Genomic DNA, 25,229 nt, shown 5'->3' with positions numbered 1-25,229 from the left:
CCCTATCCTTCTCTTGGCATATGTCCAGGCACAGTAACAGAGAAGTTCTAACACCTGAATGGTGAATACCACTGAGTGAATGTTGGTTTTTTTACTTCATTTACATTAGAAGTGCAAATGCCATCATTTGGGGTACCAAAGTTAATGAAAATATGAGCTGTTTAAGCATGTTTGCTGCAAAATACATCATGCACAGCAATGTCCTAACACAGCCACTTTGGAGACTTGTTTCACTTAACCTACAAATGTCCCGCTTCCATTAAGAAGTTAGCTGTCAGCCCTCAGTTGGTTGAGCATGGTCTCGTGTACTGAAAGGTTGCCGGTTCAATTCCCAGTCAGGGCACATGCACAGGTTTCAGCTTGATCCCTGGTAATGGGTGTGCAGGAGGCAGCCATCAATGTTTCACTCTTACATCTATGTTTCTCTCTCGCTCCCTCTCTCCCAAAAAAACAAAACAAAACAAAAACCTAGCTGTCAACCAAAGAAAGTTTCTTTACTGGAAAATAAGAATATGTGTTTTGGTTTTTGTTGTTGTTGTTCATATGCTATGAAAGATAACACAGTACCCAATAGCCATGCAGAATGATAACCAAAGGAAGGATCCAAAGAGCATGAGTGGTAAAGAGGGAAGAAAATTGAAAGCCAAGATTGTGCTTCTGCCTCTTTGCTTTCGTGGGTCTATAGATAGGAATGAATCAGTCAGGCCAGGCTCTGAACTTCTTTCCCCTGGAAAAATGTGTGGCTGGCTTTGTAACTGAGAGGTGATCTGATATTATCAGTGTGGGACATCAGCTCAGCTTCCCCTGCTGCTTTCTAGCAGAAACGTGACATTGTGGTCCTGGGTAATCAGGACCTAGAAAGAGGCAAGCAAAGGACTGGCGTCCAGGCTGAGGATCACAGGGGCCTTGCAGGCTTGTGTGATACTTGCAGGTGGATACTTGGTGGAGACCAAATCCAACAAAACAATCTGAGGTCTGAGTTTATAAAATGTCACTATGACTTTGATCATCAGGAAATATATGGACAAAGGGGACTGAAGAAGGTAGAGACATTACCGTTTAGAGTTGCAGGGATCGCCACAGGTAGGACAGCGTTCACAGGTCGGTCCTGAGGCTCCCGGGTGCGTGCAAACACACTTGCCACAGATGCAGTCGCCTCGCCCGCTGCAGGGCACCCCGTCTTCAGAGATGCATGAGTCCGTACTGGTCGTGCAGTTGCAGTACTCGCCGGTCCAGCCACTCCTGCACACGCACTCGCCACAGTCACAGTCGCCGTTATCTGTAAAGCAAAACGCTGTTTTTTAGGGTCAAAACCACTCTCTGATTTGGGACACCATCTTTTCTGTTTACCTTTAAACACCGTCAAAATGATGTGGGGGTAAAATGAGAAAAAAGTGAGTGTGTCCAGGGGGAGGGAAGGGAGTGAGTATAAATATATTTTATGAAATATATTTTGCTAACTGTATTTATTTACTGATCTGGTCTCTCAACTGAAGACCAGCTTGCTTACCTGATGTTATGTCAAAGAGAATTCATAGCCAGGTGAAAGGAGATAATTGCTTTTACAATATTTTCCTTTAAATTTGGGTGCCATAAGATAAAGATACAAGACAGACCTGGATAATACCCCATCTTTACAACCCTCAATCTCGATGATCATGAAAACCTCATCTGTAAAATAGAAAGAATAAGATCTACTTCTAATGGTTGTGCTCAGTGAGACAATGTGTCAATCTCCTGGCTCTGCATTCACTCATTGGATGGCCTACAGACATATAGTGAGTGCTCAACAAATTCATTTATTTAACAAACTTTAATTGAGCATATATCATGTGCCCAATGTTGTATAAGGAACAAAGATACAAAATTAAATAAGACAAGGCCACTGAACTTATAGTCTCAGTGGTCGACAAACTCATTAGTCAACAGAGCCAAATATCAACAGTACAATGATTGAAATTTCTTTTGAGAGCCAAATTTTTTAAACTTAAACTATATAGGTAGGTACATTGTTATTAACTTAATTAGGATACTCCTAAGCTGGCCTTTGCTAAAAACATCCTCAATCTGATTGAGGTACTTTCGCTGAGGTTGACCCCTTCCAACTCTCCCATCCACACTCGTCTTATATACTTGTTTCGTCTATCTCCTTTTGTTCATCCTCTCTATATGTCCAAACCATCTCAACATACCTTTCTCAATCCTCGACACTACATCTTCTTTCACTCCACGACGTTCCCTAAAATTAACTTAATAAAATTTACTTAAAGTTTTAAGTCAACTTTGCACTGTACGTGCGCGCCCGCACGTGGTATTTTGTGGAAGAGCCACACTCAAGGGGCCAAAGAGCCGCATGTGGCTCGCGAGCTGCGGTTTTTCGACCACGGGTCTAGTGTTAGGAGACAGGCAAATAAATACGACTACTAATAAGTACAATACAATATGATCATTGTTATACTCATGGGGAAGAGTTTCCAAATTAGACTAGAGTTCTGGGAAGTTTTTAGAGGAAGTGATGTTTGAGCTGACTTTGAAAGATAAAGGTAGAAGGAAGATAAAAGACAATGACACACATTTTAAGCAGAGAAAACAGGTTAACACCAGAAGTGTATAATCCTGTGACCTGCTTAATACCCAAGGTAGTTTCATATAGATAGAGCCCAAAGTGTGGCAGGAGGGGAGGGGGGAAAGGTCTGCAAAAAGTCAGAAATCACATCATGGAAAGCTTTATGGACTAAAGTAAGAACTTTTGTCCCAAAAGTTAAGGCATTTTAAGTAGGGGAGAGACCTGAACAGATAGATATGTGTCTAGAAATGTTCTGGCATCAGCAGAGAGGGGCAAACTAGAGACGGGAAAACCAGTTGGGAAGATATGAGACCCTGCTCTTTGGGAATGGAGAGGAAAGGGTGTGCAACCAGGCAATTGTTAGGGTGTGGGTGCGATGGTGCTGGGTGGAAGAGGAGGGGAAGAGATAGAATCCTCCCCAGGTGACCAGACTGGGCTGCTAGCTGGATGGTGGGGCATTTCACTGACCTGGAATGGAAACTAGCTCATGCTCTGTCTTATCCCCAGTGCCTGGCAAAGAGTAGTGCTTCATTATTGAATGAACAGTTTGCTCGGAAGCTGGGGTGGAGGAGAAGTTTTGAGTGGGGACAAAATGAGTTCATTTTTCATTCTGTTGAGTATGAGCAACCTGTGTGACATCCTAGTAGGAAGCTGAATACAATTGACCCTTGAACAAAATGGGGGTTAGGGGTAGTGCTGACCCCCCCATATATGCACAGTCAAAATCTGCTTATAACTTTTGACCCCCCCAAAACTTAATAGCCAACTGTTGACTAGACAGAAACCTTACTGATAGCATAAGCAGTTGATCAACAATTGTTGTGTATGTTACATGTTTGATATAGTGTATTCATACATAAAGAGAAAATAAAATGTTATTAAGAAAATCATAAAGAAGAGAAATTACATTTACAGTATTCATGGACCTATGCATGTGTTGTTTAAGGGTCAACTGTATGTATGTATATGGGCCTGAAGCGTGCTATTTGGGATCCATTAAAGCTAGATGGCAGTTGAAGTTGTTGTGAATCAGGGAGATCATCTAGGGGATGCCGATGGAGTGAGACAATCCCTGGAGAGTATCAGAATTTAAAATGCAATCAGAGAAAAGGATGCTTTCAGAGGTAAGAGGGGAATGAGAGGATGTTGCAGAAGCGCAGGGCAGAGACAGATTGAAGAATGAGGCTGGAGACTTGCTACAGGCAAGCAGCTCATCCAGTCCTGAAAAGCTCCTTTTGGATCTGGCCACATAATACCGTATAAAATACTATAAAGTGACAAATAAAGTATTTATTATAATGGGCTTGTGTGTTTTTTGGTGCCTCCCATGCTGACCTGGCGTTAAGCGTAAGAGAAATGAAGTAGTAAATCATAGAACAAAGGAGACAGCCACAAAAATTTGGAAGTTGGATTCTGATATATGCATCAACATATATACACACAAAAAAGACATATATGTCTCCAATGAAAGATAAGAGTTGAAATATATATAATATATTAGCATATTTATAGATCTATATACACACTAAAATACATATCTTTCTCTAGTGAAAGATTAAGAGAGGAAATTTAGCTGGATCCATGACATTAAGACATACTCCAACTGCATTTCATAACCTATTTAATTCATAATTGAACTAATTAATTCAAAGCTAAGAATAGTTAGGTGATTTAGGCCACGCCATTAGTTTAACTTTTGTATGTAAGTTATCCTCTAAACTGCAATTGCTTTTTGTTTCTTCCTCAGCAAAAGAAGGAATTTACTTTCATGATAGGGAAAGATTTCTATAGTGAAGTTTATCCTGAAAAATTAACATGATTTATAAATGCTGTCAAGTGAAATGTGCATCTCCAAAGGCGTTGGGAATGCCCACGTGTATCATCACATGTAAGAATCAGCTGGCAGAGATTTAGAAAGCCTTTCAAGAGCTCTGTTCAGAGTTAAGAAACCCTCTTTTCTGGGGGCCTTCCAGAACCATTCCCTGCTCACAAAAGTTGCTAATTGATATTCACTACAACTAATTATCTTAAATACCTGTTCATACCATGACCACAATAAAAACTTTATAATGGCTTCATATAGAAGAAAGATGATAACCAAAAATCAAGAAAAATTTATCAGGCTCTTTTTGGAGGAATGGATTTTTCTGGAATGCTGTTGGCCGATAACTATAAGTGCATAATGGCAGGAAGTTTTGTTTTTTTTTTTATTATAATATCATTAGAGTTTCCAATCTCCTAGAATCAAAATACAAAAGACTAGTGGAATTTGGGCAAGAAAAAAATCAGTGGCGTTCCGTATCTGTGAGTGCTTACAGATGGATGAAAAAAGGGGCTTGAAACAGAACACTGTGACAGTAGCCTTCAGAGAAGCAGCCCATTGCAGAGTATAGCAGTTGTAAAATAAGGGAGGTCTACACAAGTGAAGCTATAGCATATTCAGGGCTCTGTTACAAACAACAGAGCATCCATTCACAAGGCAAGGCACTTAGTAGGTACTCCATGATTATTTGTTGAATTTGAATAATTGTACTTAATTTGAGTATCCCTTTTTATAAGGGAAATTACTAATAATAGAGTAACAAAAACCCTTATGATGTGACTAAAAAACAAAATAGCTTTTGAGAAACAGTAATGGTTGAGAATCGTAAAGTACCCCAAAGTATGAAGGCAATTGGCATTGGTGAAGGTCTGCAAGTCCAACTGAAGAATTAATTGTATTTTCTAAATAGAATTTCTTTAGCAATCACTGTATCTGATACAGAGGGAGGTACTGTTGTCAGACCTTGTGAACTATAATGCACAGATCAAGTCAATTTTTTTTTTTTAGTTTCTTTTTGTTTGCAGGCATGATACAAAACAAAATGAAAACCCATCAAGACACTGGAAGAACTGTGTTGCTGAACACAGTGCAGCAATTACTACTGTCCTAGATCTCTTCGATCTAAGATTTAAGGTGAAATATAGGTGGGGTTGGCGTTGCTATTACATTGTATTAGCTTACACTTAATGATTTTTGAAAGGTAATTTCAAATGTTTTGAGCCCATATTTTATCAAAAGATGTCTAGTAGGAATGCAATCTGGGGTTCTGCTGAAAATACTCCTTCCAAGATCTGGTGATGGTCTTTGGCTTTAGACTGTGTCCTGTGTGCATCTTGTGAAAAGAAACCAACTGTTGTGGGTTTGGAAACACACCCATTAAGTAAGGAAATACACCTTTCAATGAAAAGAAAGAGAAATGTGTCCCAATCTAGACAGACCCTAAATTTTTCACTCTCTAAGGGGAAGAAAGAAGGCAGCCGCAGAGGCGTCTATTGCTAGTAACAGCAGCAGCAAAGAAAGGAAACATAGGCACACTTCTAAGGGAATCCCATGGTTTTCAAAGAACTTAGGCTTCTTTGAGACTTCTTTTCTCAGGGCTTTTCCCCTGAAAACCAGTCTCTTTTATATGTTCCTGACCCTGTGGTTTTGAAAACATAACTTGCTTAGTTTTCTCTGAAGATAAATGGCTTTCTGTTGTGAAAAGCTGCCTGCTCAGACAATGTGAAAAAGGAAGCCATGAGAGCTTAAACTCAGCAGTTACTATTTCAACTGTAACACAAATTTATATCATTTTCAAGTATATAAACACATTTATCATTCTTGTCTTAATAGATTATACTTAAATATATGTATTTACATCAGGATGATTATGTAGTAGTCATGTTATATATGGTATAATATATTCTTAAAGTGATTTTACATCTACAAAGGATATGAAACAAGTATTTCTGCTATTTTAAAATTTTCTCAATTTCAAAAAATTCTGTAATTTTCATTTTTACCCTATCATAACCTTATTGTACTTATTCATCTTTATTATACCCCATTCCTAATTTTGTATCTACCACATAATAGATGTTCAATAAATATTTGTGAAAGTGAATGAAGGCCCTGAAAGTCCATTTAGTTTTTGTGTGTCCTTTGTCCTTGGCATTATGCTCCTTAAGCAGCCTTGCTTTTAATATTTCCAAAGTAATATTTAAGAGTTGGGTCAGATACCCAGCAGTCTGATCCAAAGAAAGTCTGGATGATAGTGGAGTTCAAATCACATGCAGTTTTGTGGATTCTGTGTAATAACCAAAGAGAAGGCATTTCCATCTTTTACCTACTTACTCTTAGGTAAATAATAATAGACATGCAAATTGAGTTGGCAGAGATCTCACTTCAAATGAATGTAAGAGCCAGAAAAAAAAAATCATTACCTTGGGTCTAAAGATGAACCCATTCAGTTGATTAGCAAATATTTATTGAGCACCTACTATGTCCAGGCAACTGTGGAAGGATCAAAGGAGGAAGAGCCCCTCCTTAACACTTGCTCAGCCGCAGAGTACGGTGGATTTAGACATAGCCTACCTCCACACAGCAGCCCTTTGTGTCTCACGCAGGAGAAATTGTCACACTGGCAGTAAGGCCCATAAATGTTTCCGTAGGGAGACAAGTGGCAGATGCACTGCCCACAGTAGCAATCGCCTCTTCCACTGCACGAGGGGTGATCCGGGGCCTCCTTGCAGGAATCTGTGTTCATCTCGTCCTCCCCGCACTCGCAGTGAGGACCCATGTGGCCAGGGTTGCAGGCACACACCCCACACTGGAAGGAGCCGTTCCCGTTGTGGCATTTGGAGCTGTTCACTTCCACTTCTTTCTGGCAGTCACAGTTGCATTCTGGAGTGACAAGTATTTCTAGGGTGTCCCCCAGCCCCACAGGCTTTATGATAATGTGCCTGCTTTTTCTGTCGCAGTTTGGTATACTCACAGACACGTTGAATGAAGCCTGGAAAAGAAAATACTAATTACCTCCTTCTAGCCCCAAAATGTATGGGGGAAACAAAGCCACATGGGGATCATCTTTGCCAAGAAGCATTTATTAGGAAATCTTTGACAATTGCTTTGAAAATTCTTGAAAGGGGAAGTGCAGCTTCAGTGCATGAAGGTAACTTCTGACTTGTCTGAGTATTTTTTTCAGACCGTCTATTGGTCATGTACCTACCGTGTCTCCCACCTTCATGTGGGAGCATTTCTTCTGCTGTGGGAAGGACCTGTTGGTACAGATAGCCGTGAATGAGAGGTTGAGTCCTTCTGTGTCTCCTAATACTTCCAGTTCCACCTCAGACCGGAGTTCCTTTCATTAAGACATAAAGAGTTAGATGAAGTCACAACCAGAAAACACAGCCAAGAAGAGAATCTGAGAATTGTATTTACTAAACTACAAATGAATAAAATTAAACTGTGTATAAAAGAAACTCACAGTATCATTAATCAAGTGAGCAAGATACACACACAATCGTATTTTATCAAATCTAAGACGCTATTAATTATGAAACACATTATTTTATAACAAACTATGATAGAATACCTCAGAATCATTCTGCACAATATATGAATCAATGCCATCAGTCTATCATTGCTTTGAAAATTATTTTATACATTCTGAGGGATCTGGCAAATTCTCCAGCCCTGAGTTGCATTCTTTGACATATAGGAGGCAATTCTTTCACTTGTACTCAGCAACAAAATGTAACAACAGCTTCCTTTTCTTGTATCATCATTGTTCAGGTCCCATAAAGAAGTGGGTTGTTGCTTTGCAAAGAATACAGAATTGCAATCATTCCTCCAACAATGAATATTTGCTTCCTTAATATCAATTTTATACCCTGAAGCTCTGTTTTGGTGCATTTCTGCATATATAATAACTTTTCATTTTAATATCAAATCATAGTGTATAATTTTAAAGATGTTTTTAAATGGCAATTTTTCTCAACATTTATAGTACAAAGAGTGCACTTCACAGATTGAATAACAATATATACAGTTATGGCCAAGTGCACACATGTGCAGGAAATGAAAACAAAGGTGTGACTTCCGTCCAGCTGACAGCATTTGTAAGACACAATCCTATGTAATAGAAGGGTAATACACAAATAGACTGAACGGAAGAACAACCGAACAACCAATCAAAGCGTAATATTCCTACATAATAAAGGGTAGTATGCAAATAGACTGAACAGCAGAACAACCAAACAACCAATCAAAGCGTACTATGCTAATGATATGCTAAGGCTGCTCAACCACTCAGGGGACAGACAATCAACTGGTCAACCAGTTGCTATGATGTGCACTGACCACCAGGGAGCAGATGCTTTGACCGGTAGGTTAGCTTGCTGCTGGGGTTCAGCTGATAGGGGCTGAGCAAGATGGGCTGGATACACCCTGGAGCCCTCCCATGGCCCCTCCCCGGCCTGATCGTGCACTGGTTGGGTCCCTCAGCCTGGCCTGCACCCTCTCGCAATCTGGGACTCCTCAGGGGATGTCAGAGAGCTGGTTTCAGCCCCATCGTGCAGGCCACTCCCCTTGGGAGGGTGCCAGATGCAGGGCTCATGGCTGGTGAGCACTGCTGTGGCAACATGAGCCTCTCCTGGGACTGATTGGGCACAAGCCCACGGCAGTCACAGTGGGGCTGGGATGAGAGGGAGTGGCAGGTAGGAGTTGCAGGCAGCATCGGGCTGTAGGTTTCTGCCTGATCCCTGCAGGCCACCCAGAGGGACCCCACCTGTGCATGAATTCGTGCACCGGGCCTCTAGTTAATTATAAAATGCATCCCAATTTTAGAGATATTAAAATGTGAGAGAAACTGTGTCTTGAAAGCAATATTGGAATTTATCGAGTCCTATTTTACATTTAGTGTAGAGTCAAGGTGGGTGAATGAGTATAAGTACAGGTTTCTGACCTCAAGATGATTATCATCTTACTGAAAACAACAAGATGAAACAAAGTGAAGCAGGTAACATACAATGTCAGTCATTGTGCATTAACTTAAAAAAATAGTATAATACAAATGAGAGTTTGGGACAGTTCAGAAAAGAGAGTGATCAGTGAAGGCTGAAGTATTAGAAGACTAATCCTTGACAATGGTATCTCAGGCTAGGGGATCAGAAAAGAGAAAGCTCAGTCCTGGCTGGCTGGCTCAATTGGTTGGAGCCTTGTCCCATACACCAAGAGACGGGTTCGGGGTGAGGATGGGAGGCAACAGATTGGTGTTTCTCTCTCACATCAATGCTTCTCTCTCTCTCTGTCTTTCTCTCTCCTTTTTAAAAAAAATTTATTGATTTCAGAGAGGAAGGAAGAGGGAGAGAGAGATAGAAACATCAATGATGAGAGAGAATCATTGATTGGCTGCCTCCTGCACGTCCCTTGCTGGGAATTGAACCCACAACCAGGGGATGTGCCCTTGGCCAGAATTGAACCTGGGACCCTTCAGTCCACAGGCTGATGCTCTATCCACTGAGCCAAACTGGCTAGGGCATCTCTCTCCTTCTTAAAAAAAATCAATTAAAAATATATCCTCAGGTGAGAATTAAAAAATAAGGAAAGCAAAGAAAAGAGGAAGCTCAAAGCCAGGAATGAGATAGAATGAAGACAAAGGGGCTCAGGCCAAGTCAACACTCCAACTGTTCTGAGAGACACCAGACAACAAAGAGCCCTGCAGTTTGGAGAGATGAGTTTAGACCCATGGGAAGCATTACTGGCAGCTGTTAAGCAAGGGCTCAATCTACAGAAAAGATAGCTGCGAGGGAGTTACCTGGAAGGCTTGTGCAGAACAGATCAGTGGAGGGGATTGGAACCCTTGAGTCTAGAAAGCTAGAATGTTGATGCCTTCATCCTGGCCTGAGGCATGAGGGTTAGGAACTGGGCTGGTTGGTATTGTGATGACATAGATTTAAGAGAGGAAGATTAGATATGAAGCATATAGGTTATACCAGAGGGGGAGATAAAGGCAAGGTTTTTCAGGAGGAAAAATGTTAAAAAAGGCAGAGGGAGACCTGTTGGTTTGGGGAAAGTTGGTGTTACTATTGAGACTTTATCTGTTCCTCTTTTTCTTACAAAATAAAAATTTGTTGACATTGCTCTTAGTAATATTTTTTGGATATACAGTGGGGCCTTGACTTACGAATTTAATTCGTTCCGTGACGGAGCTCGTAATTCAAATTACTCATATGTCAAATCTTAAAGTGAACGAGTGAGACACGTGATGCTGGGCTGATGTGGCGTTCACTGTGACGTTCGCTGCACCAACTAGCGGTGGGGTATCTGAAGCTGGCTCGTAACCCGAATTTTAGCTCACAACTCAAAGCAAAAAATCGGCCGAGAGACGGCTCATATCTTGAAAAACTCGTTAGTCAGGACACTTGTAAGTCAAGGCCCCACTGTATCTCCTCGGGCAAGGGAAACAAAAGAAAAAATAAGCTAAATACATCAAACTTAAAAAGTGTTTGCACGGCAAAAGTAACCATCAACAGAACAAAAGACAGCCTTCCAAATGAAAGAAGATATTTGCTAATGATACAACTGATAAAGGGTTAATATCCAAAGTATATAAAGAACTTATACAATTTAATACCCCCCCCCCAAAAAAATACCTCCAAACAATTCAATTAAAAAAATGGGCAGAGGACCTGAATAGATACTTCTGTAAAGAGGGCACACAGAGGGCCAATAGACATATAAAAAGACCCTCAACATCACTAATATTTATAGAAATGCAAATTAAAACACCTATGTGATATCCTCTCACACTTGTCGGAATGGTTATCACCAATAAGTCAACAAACAAGTGTTGTGGAAAAGGATGTGGAAAAAGGGAACTCTTGTGCATTGTTGATGGGATTGCAAATTGGTGCAGCCACTATGGAAATCAGTGTAGAGGTTCCTCAAATAATTAAAAATAGAACTACCTATAACCCAGAAAGTCCACTTCTGATTATTTATCTGAAGAAATTCAAAACACTAATTCATTGCAGAATTATTTACAATAGCCAAGATATGGAAGCACTAAGTGTCTGTCAATACATGAATGGATAAAGAAGTGGCGCATATATACAATGAACTATTACTTGAAAGAATGAAATCTTACCATTTGCAACTACATAGATGGACCTAGAGAGTATTATGCTCAATGAAATAAGTCAGACAGAGAAAGACAAATACCATATGATTTCACTTATGTGTGGAATCTAAAAGGACAAAATAAATGAACAAACTAAACAGAAGGAGACTCATAAATACAGAGAACTCACTGATGGTCCCCAGATGGAAGGAGGGTGTGGGGTTTGTGAAAAAGGTGAAGGGATCAAGAAGTACAAATTGGCAGTTACAAAATAATCATGGTAATGTAAAGTGCAGCATTGGGAATATAATCAATAATATTGCAATAACTAAGTATGGTGTCAGGTGAGTAGTAGACTTATCAGGGGAATCACTCATCTATATATATAAAAGCCCAGTGACTGGAACAGCGGAATGACCAGAACGACCAGAACAAACGGTGGCTATGACACGCACTGTGGCAGCCAACCAGCCAGATCTGGGCCCCAATCAGGGCCCACCCCCACCCCCCCTCCGCTGCAGCTGGCCCGGCCCACAATTGGCCCCCAACACCCTGACCAGGGGTGGGGTCAGCCAGCCAACTGCCCATGGCCCCTCCCCATGGGGGAGGGCTGGCCGGACCCCACCCATGCACAAATTCATGCACTGGGCCTCTAGTAACTTATGTAAATGTCTAACCACTATACTGTACACCTGGAGTTAATATAATATTGAATGTCAACTGTAGTTGAAAAAACATTTTTAATTTTAAAAGTCTGCATTTGGGAGACAAATCCCAATTATTAAAAATAAAACAAATTATAAAATATTATGAATTAAGTTATACTTGTGTTCATCTAAAAGGATTTGAATTCTTATACCCACTTCATTGCTCAGATTTCAAAAGCATATTAAGCTTCAAATTTTCCTCAAGTAAATTTTGCCACCTGCATAGTAATATTACCTTGTCTTCCTCCAAATTCTAAGTTGCTTACTATAAATTCTAAGTCACTCCTCTTCCCTGCCTTTTTATTTTCCTCATATTATCACTCCTTCAGTGGACATAGGCTAACTTTTCAAAATATGCACAGATATTAAAGTGTCATTTCTCAGTCCTAGAGATTATTTCCATCATGTCTTAAGATTTTAAATTCTATCAAATTATCATTTAAATATATTCTTTAAATCTGTTTCATTTCAACTAGTTATAGTTTATGTTTATTCATTCAGAAAATATTTATGGAGTGTCCACTATGTACCAAACACTGATTTAGGTGTTTGGAAAATAAAACCCACTGAAATAGTTTCTATCCCAGTATGGGGAGACAGAAAAGAAAAAACACACAACATAATAAATAAGAAAATTATATAGCATTCTAGAAGGTGATAAATGCTATGCAAAAAAGTTAGAATGGGATAATGAAGATTAAGAGAGCGTGTGTAGGGTTGTAGGCTGCAATGTTTAAAAAGTGGTCAGGATTTGCTAAGAATTTCAAGGAAGTGAGGAGAAATTAGCCACTCAGATACTGTAAAAAGAGTATTCCAGGAAGACGGTACTGTCCATGCAAAGACCCTAAGACATGAGCATGTCTGATTTGCTCTGGGAACAGAACAGCAAGGAGAATTGGGTTTGGAGAGGGTTGGAGGACAGTAACAGGTGATGAAGTCAGAGAGGTAATGGGGTAGAGAGGAACAGATCTGATAGGATCCTGGTAGGCTGTTAGCAAGAATTTAGTTTTTCTTTCTACGTAAAATGAGAAAACAGGGCTATGTACAGAAGAGTGATATGATCTGACTTTATAATTTGAAAAGAATATTCTAGCTGTTTTGTTGAAAACAGAATGTAGGAAACAAAAGGTGGAAATGGGAGATAGCAATTAGGAGGTTTTGCAATAATTCAGGAGAAAGAAGAAGATGGTGGCTCTGACCAGGATAAGGGTAGAGGAGGCAGTGACTGAATCAAGTTCTAAATCATTTTGAGGATAGAGCCAACAAGATTTCCTGATGGATGAAATTGGCGTGTCAGAGAAAGAGGGGGTCAAGGATCGTTTCAAACTTTTTGGCTCTAGCAAGTGGAAGGATGGAATTATCATCAGTTTAGAAGGAGAAAACTACCAGTGAAGTGTGTTTGGGAGGGTTCAGTCTCCTGAATTGTCAACTAACATATCAACTGACTTCTTAGACATCTCTACTTGCATGTATACTACAGAAATACAGCCTGGTTGCTGGGACCTGCTTGAAGTCCACCCATAAACCTGGTTTTAAAGTGAGACTGGTTAGGATGGTATGTTTTTTGCATTCCCATTCAGCCATGAGTGACAGCTGAGAGTCGTGAGTTGTATTTAATCAGGACCATGTTTGGCCAAGCAACCTCAAAGAAGCAATAATGAGCACAGGGGTTGAAGGTGTGTCTAAAGAGTGAACATAATGATTGAATTTAAACTGGGGTTCCTGGCAAGAGAGAACATCAAGGGGATGAGGAACTGTAAAGAGAGGGTAGGGGTCAATTAATTAAAGATTCTGATGGGTTGAAAGACATATTAAGGGAACTAGCAGGTGTGAGTTGAAAAAAATAAGAAGTGGTAATCAGGGATGAGTTGCATGCAGTTGAGATTTAATTGGCAATGACAAGGTTTAAGGTAGGACAAAAGGTAAAGGCATGAGAAAGTAATTAAGTGGCAAGGGGACAGGGTAATTGTTGGAACAGAGTTTAAGAAACTGAGAAGCCAGATATGGGAAAGATTTTACACACACACACACACACACACACACACACACACACACACACCACCACCATCATCATCATCATCATCATCATCATCAAGAATTAAGACAGGGGTGCCCTGGCTGGGTAGCTCAGGTGGTTGGAGCATCGTCCCAATGCACCAGGGTTGTGGGTTCGATCCCCAGTTGGGACACATACAGAGGTCAGCCAATGACTACATAAAAGGGGTGAAACAACATGTTGATGTTTCTTCCTTTCCCTCTCTCTCTAAAATCAATAAATAAAATTTTAAAAATAGACAGGAGTAGTGCTAAAGAGAGTGAGTGGCCCAGTGAGTCAAGCACTAAATGAGAAATGAGGGATGTGACCTAAAAGTCTGTAGATGACAGCAATTAGGAGTAGTGGGTGACATAATCTGCCCCAAATGAAGGAATTCTCAGTGTTATATAATTGAAATATCACGTCGCAAATTTCACCAGGAATATTTTAATGTGAATTTCCCAAAGAAAGGACATCCATGTTTATTTATATATTTTATCATATTATCCATTCAACTGTTGAGTGTCTACTATGAACCAGGCGAAAGAAAACAAACCAAGTCACTTCCCTGCTGGAGTTTAAATGCCAGGAGTGGAACTTGCCTTGGGAGCATTAGTATTTCAGAAGCTTTTACTATGTCAATGGTTCTCAACCTGTGGGTCGCGACCCCTTTGGTGGTCGAACGACCCTTTCACAGGGGTCGCCTAAGACCATCCTGCATATCAGATATTTACATTATGATTCATAACAGTAGCAACACTACAGTTATGAAGTAGCAGCAAAAATAATTTTATGGTTGGGTCACAACATGAGGAGCTGTATTTAAAGGGCCAGAAGGTTGAGAACCACTGTACTATGTGGTTGGGGAAGGAAAGAAATTAGCGGATGATAGTCAAATTAACACACATCTGGTATGTAAGGTATTTTTTATGCCAACATGGCACCGTAAAATATCGAGCTGAAGTTTGTAATCACTAGTTATACACACAATCTGTCTGCCGTTGCCCCACTAGAAGTGAGGCAGAAGCGTTTCCTGTTTTCTCTCAACATATTCTCATTACTGCTCTTTATAGACTGGAAAGAAATCCAGTCTAAGGATCCCCACATTTTAAAGTCCTTTTAGAATACATTAAAAAAAATGCCGGAACAGAAAAATAATTTAAACTAGTGCCAAGGTCTGCTGCATACTTCATCCAGGGAATCACGAAGTTTCAATTGTAACTCCAGAGCAAGATTGTTTGGGTAAGAAGAATAGACACTTCTTTGTAGTTTTGAGACAGTAAAATAAAGACAGGAAATTCACTTCAAATGTGTGATGCCTTGATTTCAACGCCGCTGTAAGTTATGTGAGTGATTTGGGACCATAGTGAGGCAAAACCTCTGACAGAGTGAGCAGCACATGGGCCAGGATGGTCAGGCAGGAGGGGGATATATTTTGGACACTGTTTTTGCTTAGTTCCTTTGAAGATGCTAGTAGACAGCACTTTTGAGAATGCTGGGTTAAAGAGAAATGTGTGTTCTAATTCGGTGAAGGATTGCTATGTGATTTTATTGGATTGGACACATTAAAACTCTTAATTACTGCATAAAGGCAAGGCAGGTTTTTTAGTATTTTGTTGACAAGCTTTCCTGTTTGGAAGAATTTCAAGCATGAGCTAATGTGGTGATAAATTTTTGATGGGAGCTAAGAAAACTGACGTTTCTGAGAGTATAAGTGCAGGGGGGAAAACCCCATCCTACAATTTTAATGGACATATCTGTATTTAATTCTCTGAGGAAATGTATTTGAGAAGGAATATTTTGCTTTTCCCACTCAAGGTGAGTTTCAAAATTGATGGGGCAATCTCAAAATAATTGGGGAGTTTTTTTCAAAATATAAAGTTCTTCTTCCCTTAAAATTCTTCTAAGACGTCTGTGAGAGACATCTGGACACACCTGTTTTTTAAAAGGTTTCTCAGATGATTCCAAAATGTCACTTAGTTGGGGAACATGGGTTCAGTATTTGCTAAGTATTGGCACAGAGTGCATATGGAATTTAGATGTAATTTTAAAACATTGAAAATTAGAATTTTGTTCGTTAGGTATTATGTAACTGCTGTCTAGAGCAAATATTAGAGCTTTAGTGCTTTCTAAAATTTTTCTTGTCTCATTCCTGTCCTTATAATTGTGTGTGTGCATGTGTGTGCGTGTGTGTGCGTGTGCGTGTGTGTGTGTGTGTGTGTGTTTTCTTTGTAAGTAAAGGCAAGAAAGGGGGATAATATTTAGGAACCAAAATCAAAAAGAGTTGACAATTGGCCATCTACTACTGATGAACTGAGTTATGAAATGAGAACAAAGAAAGAGAACTTAGCAACTCTGTAGGAATATATCCTACTTTAAGGGAGGAATTCTATTCTCAGGTACTAATTCACAAAGTCAAGGCAAAAAAAGTGTATATATGCAAAACTATAAAACCAATGGAGGATTCCTCTGGTTCCCCAAAGCAGAGAATACACAAAGTGGCGTTGTTCCTGCTGTGCTTTGTGTTTTTTGAGTTATGATGTAATCTCACTAAGCCTGTGGAGCTGGCAATTTAAAGTTGTTCTCTCTCTCTCTCTCTCTCTCTCTCTCTCTCTCTCTCTCTCTCTTCCACGCAGAGAAGAGGGGAGCTTAATTGTATGACTCGTGGATCCTTTTCAGTAGAATTAAAATTTTGTTGTTGCTTATTATTATAAAAACAACCTCAACTTTATTTTTCTACTTTCAGCCTCACCTCTCAGGAAGAATATCTGCAAATAGAATGAACAAAATGTATAGTTTGGCTACATTCATGCAAGGAGATTTTTCTCTGGTTAAGCATTCTCTCTACCAACAAATAGAAGTGTAGTTAACTGCCTAAAACACATCTCAGTTTTTGAATACCCAACAAGTACCCCTCTCCCCGAAAAAAGAAGCCAGCTGTAAAGTACCATACTTCATAGGCGGAGATGATCAGCTGGAGAATGTTCCCAGAGTCTTTCTGAAGTAGCCCTACTGTAGCTCCAGGAATGAGTTTTGCATAATTCTGTAAACAAAAAGAAGAAGTCAATCTTTGCTCACTTTAATTGAGAAATGTCAAGTGTGGGGTTCCGCCTGCTGGTTGAGATCACCTTTATTTAACCGGCTGTGGCAACAGGCTCCTGAACACAAACAGACGTTGCTCCTGAGACTGGAGCCCTGCAACCTTCGCACAAGGGGGAAGTGGACTGGCCAGCGTCGCTGCTGGGAAATCTAGTGTCAGTGACGGCCTCGGTCTAGGGCTGTGATCTGTATCATGACAGGAGTCGAGTCTTAAGTAATAATAACACTTAGGTAACATCCTCCTTTCATGGGGTGTCTTTGTCCAAAAATTCTGAACATACTATCAGGAACTATCTTCTCTTTTTTTGTAACAGTGCAGAAACCAAAATTTGGTATACATGGGCCCTTGACTGCCATCAGCTCACTTTTTTAGTCATTCAGTCCAGGGGTGTTTGTCAATCGCTTGGTGGAGAAAAGGTGTGAATTGTTGGCTGCTTGTTACCTCCTCCCTTCCCAGCGGTATTGAGTGCGTCGGATTCTCCCTCTGCACCACCGCATCCCCACCTACATTGCTTCTCCTGAGATGTGGTTCCCACCTGAGTAGGACTCCCCCATTTCTTCAACACTCCAGGTACTGAGCATGGCCAGGGAATGAGGCATTGCAAAGAAGGGAATTTTCCAGACCGTTGATAACTACCCCTCTCTTAAATTTTATGTTTAAAACTATTTGCAAACAGAAAGTTGTCTAAAGTGTACTGCACACGCCCCTATTTTCTCAAATAAAGACTCCAAAACATACTTTGATGTTCTTTTTCTTGAAGAGAGTCATACGTATCAATAATACCTGTAGCAGTATAATCATCAAAAGCTTCTAAAGTCCATGATAGATCACACCCATACCAGGTGGGCCCCAACTACTATGCTTTTGCTTCTTTTATTTGTTTTTAAATAGTTTCCTTCTCAAGATTATACTTTCAGGGATCATTCCTATAGTTCGTTACTAAATAGTTTCCTTCTCCTTGTTAAGCTATAAGGTATCACTTGCCTACCAATTTACTCATTTGCTGTGGCATCGACAACATCTATTAGGTTGGCTTAATATGCTGTGAAGAAGAGACAATCACTCTTTTTGTCAGCTGCGGTCTTCTAAGTCGCTGTGTGCTGTGAAATCAGATGGCTGAATTTATTAAAATTGTACATAGAAAAGAGAAGTAAGCTTTGAGTGAAGGATTTAGGGCATCTCCTGTAGTTCAAACATAATATCCTATTCTTATTCCACAGAAGATTTAAGTGGCTTAGGATATACACAAAGCAAATTTACAACTAATCGTTATCATTCATCATCGTTGTGATAGTAAGTAACTAAATCAGGACAAGGAGGACCAAGGAGAGGAACAAATGAAGCCAGGGCGACATGGTCTAGGAGGTCCCACCCACTTGCAGAGGTGGGCACTTGGATTAAGTCCGAGCTTTCTACGCCTCTTGTATTAAAAAGCGGCGGCAGGTGGCGGGGGGCGGGGCTCTGTTTTTAATTTGTGGGTTTTGTTCCTCTTATTTCAGTGTTCATGGTTGTGTTCCAATTTGCATTTGATGTAAATCTGAACCCTTGAAAGTGTCCGTTGTCCCTCTCTGCCTGGACGCTGTGCTTTATTATTGAAGGGCCGTGGGCAGTAATCCAGGTAACGCTCTTCCCATCTCTCTGTGGCCACATCCCTGCCCGGTGGAGGTGGGCCCTGCTCTGTTTCCCTGAGTCAGGTAGAACTTGTCAAATACAGGGAAGGCGCCGGTTTATCAACTTGCCTTTTCAAATAAACACGTCAAAAGGGCCGTGAAGCGTGAGGCCTGTGGTTAACGGGGAATACCTAAGTAGGAACTTGAGTTTCACTCAAGTGGAGCTGGAATGTGTGTAAATTTGACAAGTCCCAGAAGAGAAGGCAGAGGGAATCTTTAGAGCTTGACAAGAAAAGGTTTAAATCCTTTTGAAAAAGAATTTTAGGCTCTTAGCGTTGCATAAAATTGCTTTCCTTGAAAAAATGTCCAGCTACCCCCGAGGCTGAGGTCTAAAGGGTATTTTCCATAAGCACTAATTCAAGTGGCCTCCAATTTTGGGGTTAATTCTTGGTTAACAAAGCCAAATCCATGTACTTCCTAGAGCATAATTATGGTCCTACATGTGGTATGTCATTTGGCATTTGGCTATTAGGACAAGTGGTTTAGCATGAATCGTATTTCCTGATTGCCACTGGAGCCGGGGGAGAAAGGAGTTGGCCACCAGCAGCGGTGCCCAGTGACAACACTGACAGCTGTGTAGGGGGAAACTATTAATTAATTCCTGGATGCTGATTTCCCCCTCCAAAACATTGCAAATAACTAACTAGAAGCATGGACAATTTGGCGTCCTGATCTAACACTGTAAAAAATTATACTTTAAATCTTGTAGTGTTATGATTACTGTAAATATCATGTGTCAAATGCCTTTCTTTCATTAAATCCCTAAAGTGCTATTATAAATTGTCCTGATTAAACACGTTTAATGTTAGAAAAAAGATGCTTTTGCATGCCTGGATGTGATAAATTATAGCACTGTAACTATAAAAGATGACTGTTGGATATTAAAAATGGTGAGCTCTGAAAACACGATGTTACATGAGCTGATGAGAAATGCAAAATCCTCTGCTTGGGCTTGAATTTCTTGGGCTTGAATTCCCTGTTATTTGTCCATGGATTATCCTAATTATGGACTTTCTCCCCCGCTTCCCACCATGCCACCCAGGAGTTCCTGAGGTTGCTTTTCTCATCCATGTTTGCAAGGTTGTCTCCTGCTGATTGCTTTAGTTTTCTTAACTTTTTTCATCAAGCCCTTTTTATTTATTCACTCTGCCCCCATCTCAAAAAACAAAAACAAAAACAACAAACTTTTTTTGTTGTTCCAAAAGTCTCCTGTCAAGGATAGAGGGTAAGAAATAGACACGGGGTCATTTAGCGGGCAGGCATGAAAGGACACAGAAGAAAGCGACTGAATTCACACCTGCAGACTCTCAGAGGCTGTCTCCAAGTTCAGTGCCAGAACCAGCTGTCAGGTGTGTGCTCCTGCTTGGCTGAGGGCAGAGAACCAAGCAGACACACCTGCTGCCCCAGCTAGCCGTGGGCAGGCTGTTGCTTGGCTTTCTCTTTAAAAAGACTCAGATTGAGGACCTTGGCAAACCTGGCTACTTTTGATGCTGTTTTGGTGCTCTGGCCCTTAGAAGGCATAGATCCTGACAGTCACCTTCCTTCCTGCTTTGCTGACACTACCTGGTGGGTTAACTCTCATCTTCAGGTTTCAGAGCCTGGCTGTGTCCAGGAGCTGGCCCCTCGTGAGCTGCAGTTAGTAACTTAGAGGGCCTTATAACAGGATGCAGAGGTCCTCGCAAGCCTCCTGATATCCCCAAGCGCCTCCTGCCTTTGGACACATCTTCCGAAACCCAAGCTCCTGGAGGCTATGTTGTCACGGGGACTCACGCACAGCTGGGGGAAGTAGTGGGAATGCCGGGGAGAGGACCACATTGCTCTTTATCTCCTCGGTTCCATGTAGCTCGCTGTTCTGGTGCAATGAGCCCACACTGCAGACAGGGCTAAAGGTGCCGATAACGATCCTCTTACCACCATCTGGGAAGAATCGCTGGAGCTAACACTCACAATTAGCAGTGTCATCTCTTTCATCCTTCAAAGAAGCTCTACTATTTTGATTTCATTCTTATCCTTGTTTTATTGCCATAATACCGAGCCCCAGGGACTTTAGTTAACTTGCCCATGGTCATCCAGCCAGGAAGTAGCAGAGCTGGAAACCCACCTGCCATGCCCTAGACTCAGTGATGGCGAACCTTTTGAGCTCGGCGTGTCAGCGTTTTGAAAAACCCTAACTTAACTCTGGTGCTGTGTCACATATAGAAATTTTTTGATATTTGCAACCATAGTAAAACAAAGACTTATATTTTTGATATTTATTTTATATATTTAAATGCCATTTAACAAAGAAAAATCAACCAAAAAAATGAGTTCGCGTGTCACCTCTGACACGCGTGTCATAGGTTCGCCATCACTGCCCTAGAGCCAGGTCTCTGAACCAGGACACTGATGGGACATGCCCGGTATGGGCAACGGCTGTTGTGGTCTGGTGATGTCCTAGGCGAGCCTGATGGAGATTCATAAGGAAGCCTATGTTGACTGATGTATTCATTTCCGAGGGCTGCTGTAACCAAGTACCACAAACTGGGTGGCTTGAAACAACAGAAATTACTGTCTCACAGTTCTGTGGCCAGAAGACGGAGAGTAAGTGCTGGCAGGGCCCTGTTCCCTCTGAAGCCTGAAGGGGGACACTGCCCTTCCTCTTCCTCACTTCTGGGGGTCGCAGGCCATCCTTGGCTGGACTGTGCGTCACGCTCATCTGCCTCCACAGCCGCATGGTGTTCTCCCTCCTGTGTCTCTGTCCCCGTGTCTCTTCTCTTCTTCTAAGCACTCTCCAGCTGTGCTGGACTAAGGGTCCACCGTGCTCAAGTGCGACCTCATCTCGACTAATTACATCCAAAAGGCTCTCTTTCCCCATACGGCCACAGTCTGAGGAACTAGGCATTAGGGCTTTCCCATAGCTTTAGGGGGAACACAATTCAACCCCTGACATTCTGCTCCAGTTCTTTTGACTTTTTTAACCTTTAAACCTGTAGCTTGAGCTGGGAAGTGAGAACCTTGTCCATTCACAGAGCTAATAAGTGGTACAACGGGTCTCCACTGCAAAGCCAGTGCTCACCCTGCTCTGCCAGGCCCTGCCAGGAACTGGTGCAAATGCCAACAGCCATCAAGGGTGAGTCTCCTGAGAAAGACACAATAATGATGCCTTGTATTTATATGCCGGGGCTTAGAGATTAAAGAACACGTGTGTGCCCAAAGCAAAAAGAAAGGAGGAAAAAGGGTTGTGGCTGTAATCACTTTCAAACTGAAAGGCTACCTCTTGAAAGAAATGTAGGAAGTAGTGAAACCATAGAGGTCAAAAATTTTTTTTTCCTCGGGGGGACTGTATTGTGCTATTTATCTGGTCAAAGGAAAATAGCTCTTTGCTGGTAACGCCTTGCTTTTGTCAAGCAGTGAGTTTGTTCCAGAGCTAGGAGCAGGCTGCATGCGCTGGAATAAGCCCTTCTTCTGAAGGTAGTCAGAGGGCTTTCTTCCCGTGAGGTCTTTCATCCCTGTGAGGTTTCATTCGGCTGGTTCTCACGTTCATTATCGGTAAATGCAGGGCTCCCAGTATTATGCAAAAGTTTACCCCCAGGTTGGACTGTGTTACTAGGACACCCAGGATTCCTAAAAGAATGTGTAATTGTTTCTGGCACGAGGAAGTGTGAATGTCTGTCTCTGGGTTGCCTGATATTTGCTTTGCCTTCAGGCTTTCAATTGTCAGCATTCCACAGCAGGCAGGCAGGATGGGAGGGTGCTAATTAGATCAGGTGCTTGATGTTGAAGTCTGCACCAGCAATGACTAGTAGTCGGCTTCGGAATTTTGGAGCACTACCTGTCTTTCTCCCAGTCTGCCCCGGAATGTAATTATCTTGTCAGCCGAGGAGCTGTAGCACACAGCTGAACGAGTGATCGGCAGTAGTACTGGAGTGATAAGGCAAGACAAATGGACCCGCCAGGCGTGACTGTTGTGAGACAAACAAGTGCAGAGAGGCGATGGAGAATGGAGACTTAAGAGAACAAAGAAGCTACATGGAGTCCTTGTTACTGAGGATCCCACAGATCATCTCTTAATAAGATTAACCTGCCTTTGGAGAGGAACTGCAGACCTTGTTGTGGAATGCAAATCCCAAAGCTTTAGAAAGTGCTTTTAAAATGGGAAACCACATTGGGGTCATTAGCATGCTCCTTTGCTTTGCAGACCCAATGGCAGGTAATAAAACTTTGAAGGATGACTGCTGGGAGCACAATGAAGAGGAGCAGAAAAGAGAAAGCAGGTGTATGTACAAGGACTGCTAAAGAGAGAGTGGCCCCACGCTACTTGAAGTGTGCTGGGTGGACTGGCAGCGGCAGCAGCAGCAGCAGCATGTGGGGGCTTGTGAGAAATGCAGAATCTCAGGCCTTGGTCCAGACCTTCTGAATCAGTCTGCATTTTACCAAGCTCCATTGGTGACTAGATATACCAGGGGAGATTTTGAAAAACACTGGTGCCTGGGGTCTCAGACCCAGAGATGCTGATTTAATTGAATCAGGGGGGATGCCTGGGCGTTGGGTTTTTTTTTTTTTTTTTAGAAAGCTCCCTAGGCAATTCTAAAGAGCACCAAAAGTTATAAATGTTGCTGTGGCAATTTGGAAAATAAAGGTGTCATGTTCTGAAACTTGTATTCAGAAGGGACCCTCCGTTTTAATATAGTTCAACATTTTATTGACACCTAAGACATCTATTCTCCATTCAATGACAAAAGTCGTGTTTTTGGATGCCTGTTGCCCACAGAAGGGCACCATGCTTCTACCCTTGGCCTTTAAGACAGAAGGCCTGATTTTACCCTATCTCTCCCACTTCCTCTCCTACGACAGCTCACATCAACCAACTAGCCTTTTTTTCAGTTTCTCAAACACACTGAACATTGAGTCCTTTACTGTTCAGGGCCTTTGTACATGCCTTCGCCTCTTGAAAACTTTTCACTTCAGGTTGCTGCTTCATAATTATACCAGTGAAAAGCTTGCTTTCTCTGACTCTATCTTAATTCCAACCTGCATTTCTTCCAGGGCTGTTAGGCTAATAGCTCCTGCTGTAGATATACTAATTAACTAGAGGAATTCTGCTTGAGGCTTAAGTTTTCACAAGAACAGCCTCTTGCCAAAAAGTGCCTTTCCCGAAGAATTAGGGGAAAATGTACAAAATAATGACTATTTTTCAAAGATTTACAGGTGCCTCCAGACCAAACTCAAATAAGTGGGGGGTCAACTGACTGGGGAACAAAGAGATTTAGGGAGTTTTCACTCTTCCTTGGATCTGTTGGTGCTTAGATGTTACACACCTTTGTCCCTGGCCTCCTCCCTTCCCTGGACATAAAAGAAGCCTAAATTCTGGGCCCTCTTAAGATGGATTTGTGGAAACTGTAAGGCACCCCCATCTTTTTGAGTTGGGCCTCCTCAGTCAATAAACTTTTCCTTACTCCAAACTCTGACGTGTTGAATATTGGCCTTTGAAGTGTCAAGCACACAAACCTTGAAGTGGCAACATAAACACTTCCTGTAAGAAGTCTTCCCTAAAGATCCTATTGAAGTAAGGCCCTAGGCCAGCTGTGGGCAAACTACAGCCCGAGGGCCGGATCCGGCCTGTTTGAAATGAATAAAACTAAAAAAAAAAAAAAAAAAAAAAAAAAGACCGTACCCTTTTATGTAATGATGTTTACTTTGAATTTATATTAGTTCACACAAACACTCCATCCATGCTTTTGTTCCGGCCCTCCGGTCCAATTTAAGAACCCATTGTGGCCCTCGAGTCAAAAAGTTTGCCCACCCCTGCCTAGTCTCTCCTTTCATTATTCACCATCTCTGCACAATATTCTTTCCCAGTTTTTAGTTAATTTCCCCCAAATTTTTAGATTTTTAGTGTGAATGTGTCTCAAATATTACATGGGATATACTTATTCAGGAAATTGTTTGTTGCTTATTTGAAATTCACATTTAACCCTGCATTTTTATGTGCTAAATCTGGCAATCCTATAGAAAAAAAGTATGCCAACCTTGAATTAATGAATGAAGTGTCCCCAAACTGTTCAAACTCAACCATATTTTCTGTTTCCAAAATTATCTGTTTACTTTTTGAACATTCAATATATAGGGGCAACAAAATATTGAACTATTAATAAATACTAGCCCCTTTGTAGCAGATTTTGGGCTCTTTCAGATAATCATATTACAGGCAATTAGACAGACATGACTAATGCAAGGACGATGGGCCA

The 25,229-nt window shown here is 41.3% G+C and overlaps 1 protein-coding gene across 3 annotated transcripts in view; it reads right to left on the bottom strand.

Annotated features, from left to right (window-relative positions):
• Nucleotides 1-25,229, bottom strand: part of ITGB6 (integrin subunit beta 6) — a 122,705-nt gene that overhangs the window by 17,658 nt on the left and 79,818 nt on the right. For all 3 annotated transcript variants that reach the window (XM_059704297.1, XM_059704296.1, XM_059704299.1), the window contains 4 exons: nt 17,186-17,275; nt 7,597-7,728; nt 6,963-7,380; nt 1,057-1,279 (listed from right to left, as the gene is read on the bottom strand). In XM_059704297.1, the coding sequence (XP_059560280.1) occupies nt 1,057-1,279; nt 6,963-7,380; nt 7,597-7,728; nt 17,186-17,275 (863 nt within the window). The remainder of the gene's footprint in view (nt 1-1,056; nt 1,280-6,962; nt 7,381-7,596; nt 7,729-17,185; nt 17,276-25,229) is intronic.

Source organism: Myotis daubentonii, chromosome 7, assembly GCF_963259705.1.
Source record: "Myotis daubentonii chromosome 7, mMyoDau2.1, whole genome shotgun sequence".
Taxonomy (NCBI): Eukaryota; Metazoa; Chordata; class Mammalia; order Chiroptera; family Vespertilionidae; genus Myotis; species Myotis daubentonii.
Note: the sequence above shows the minus strand (reverse complement) of the source record. Positions and strands in the feature narration are given on the sequence as shown.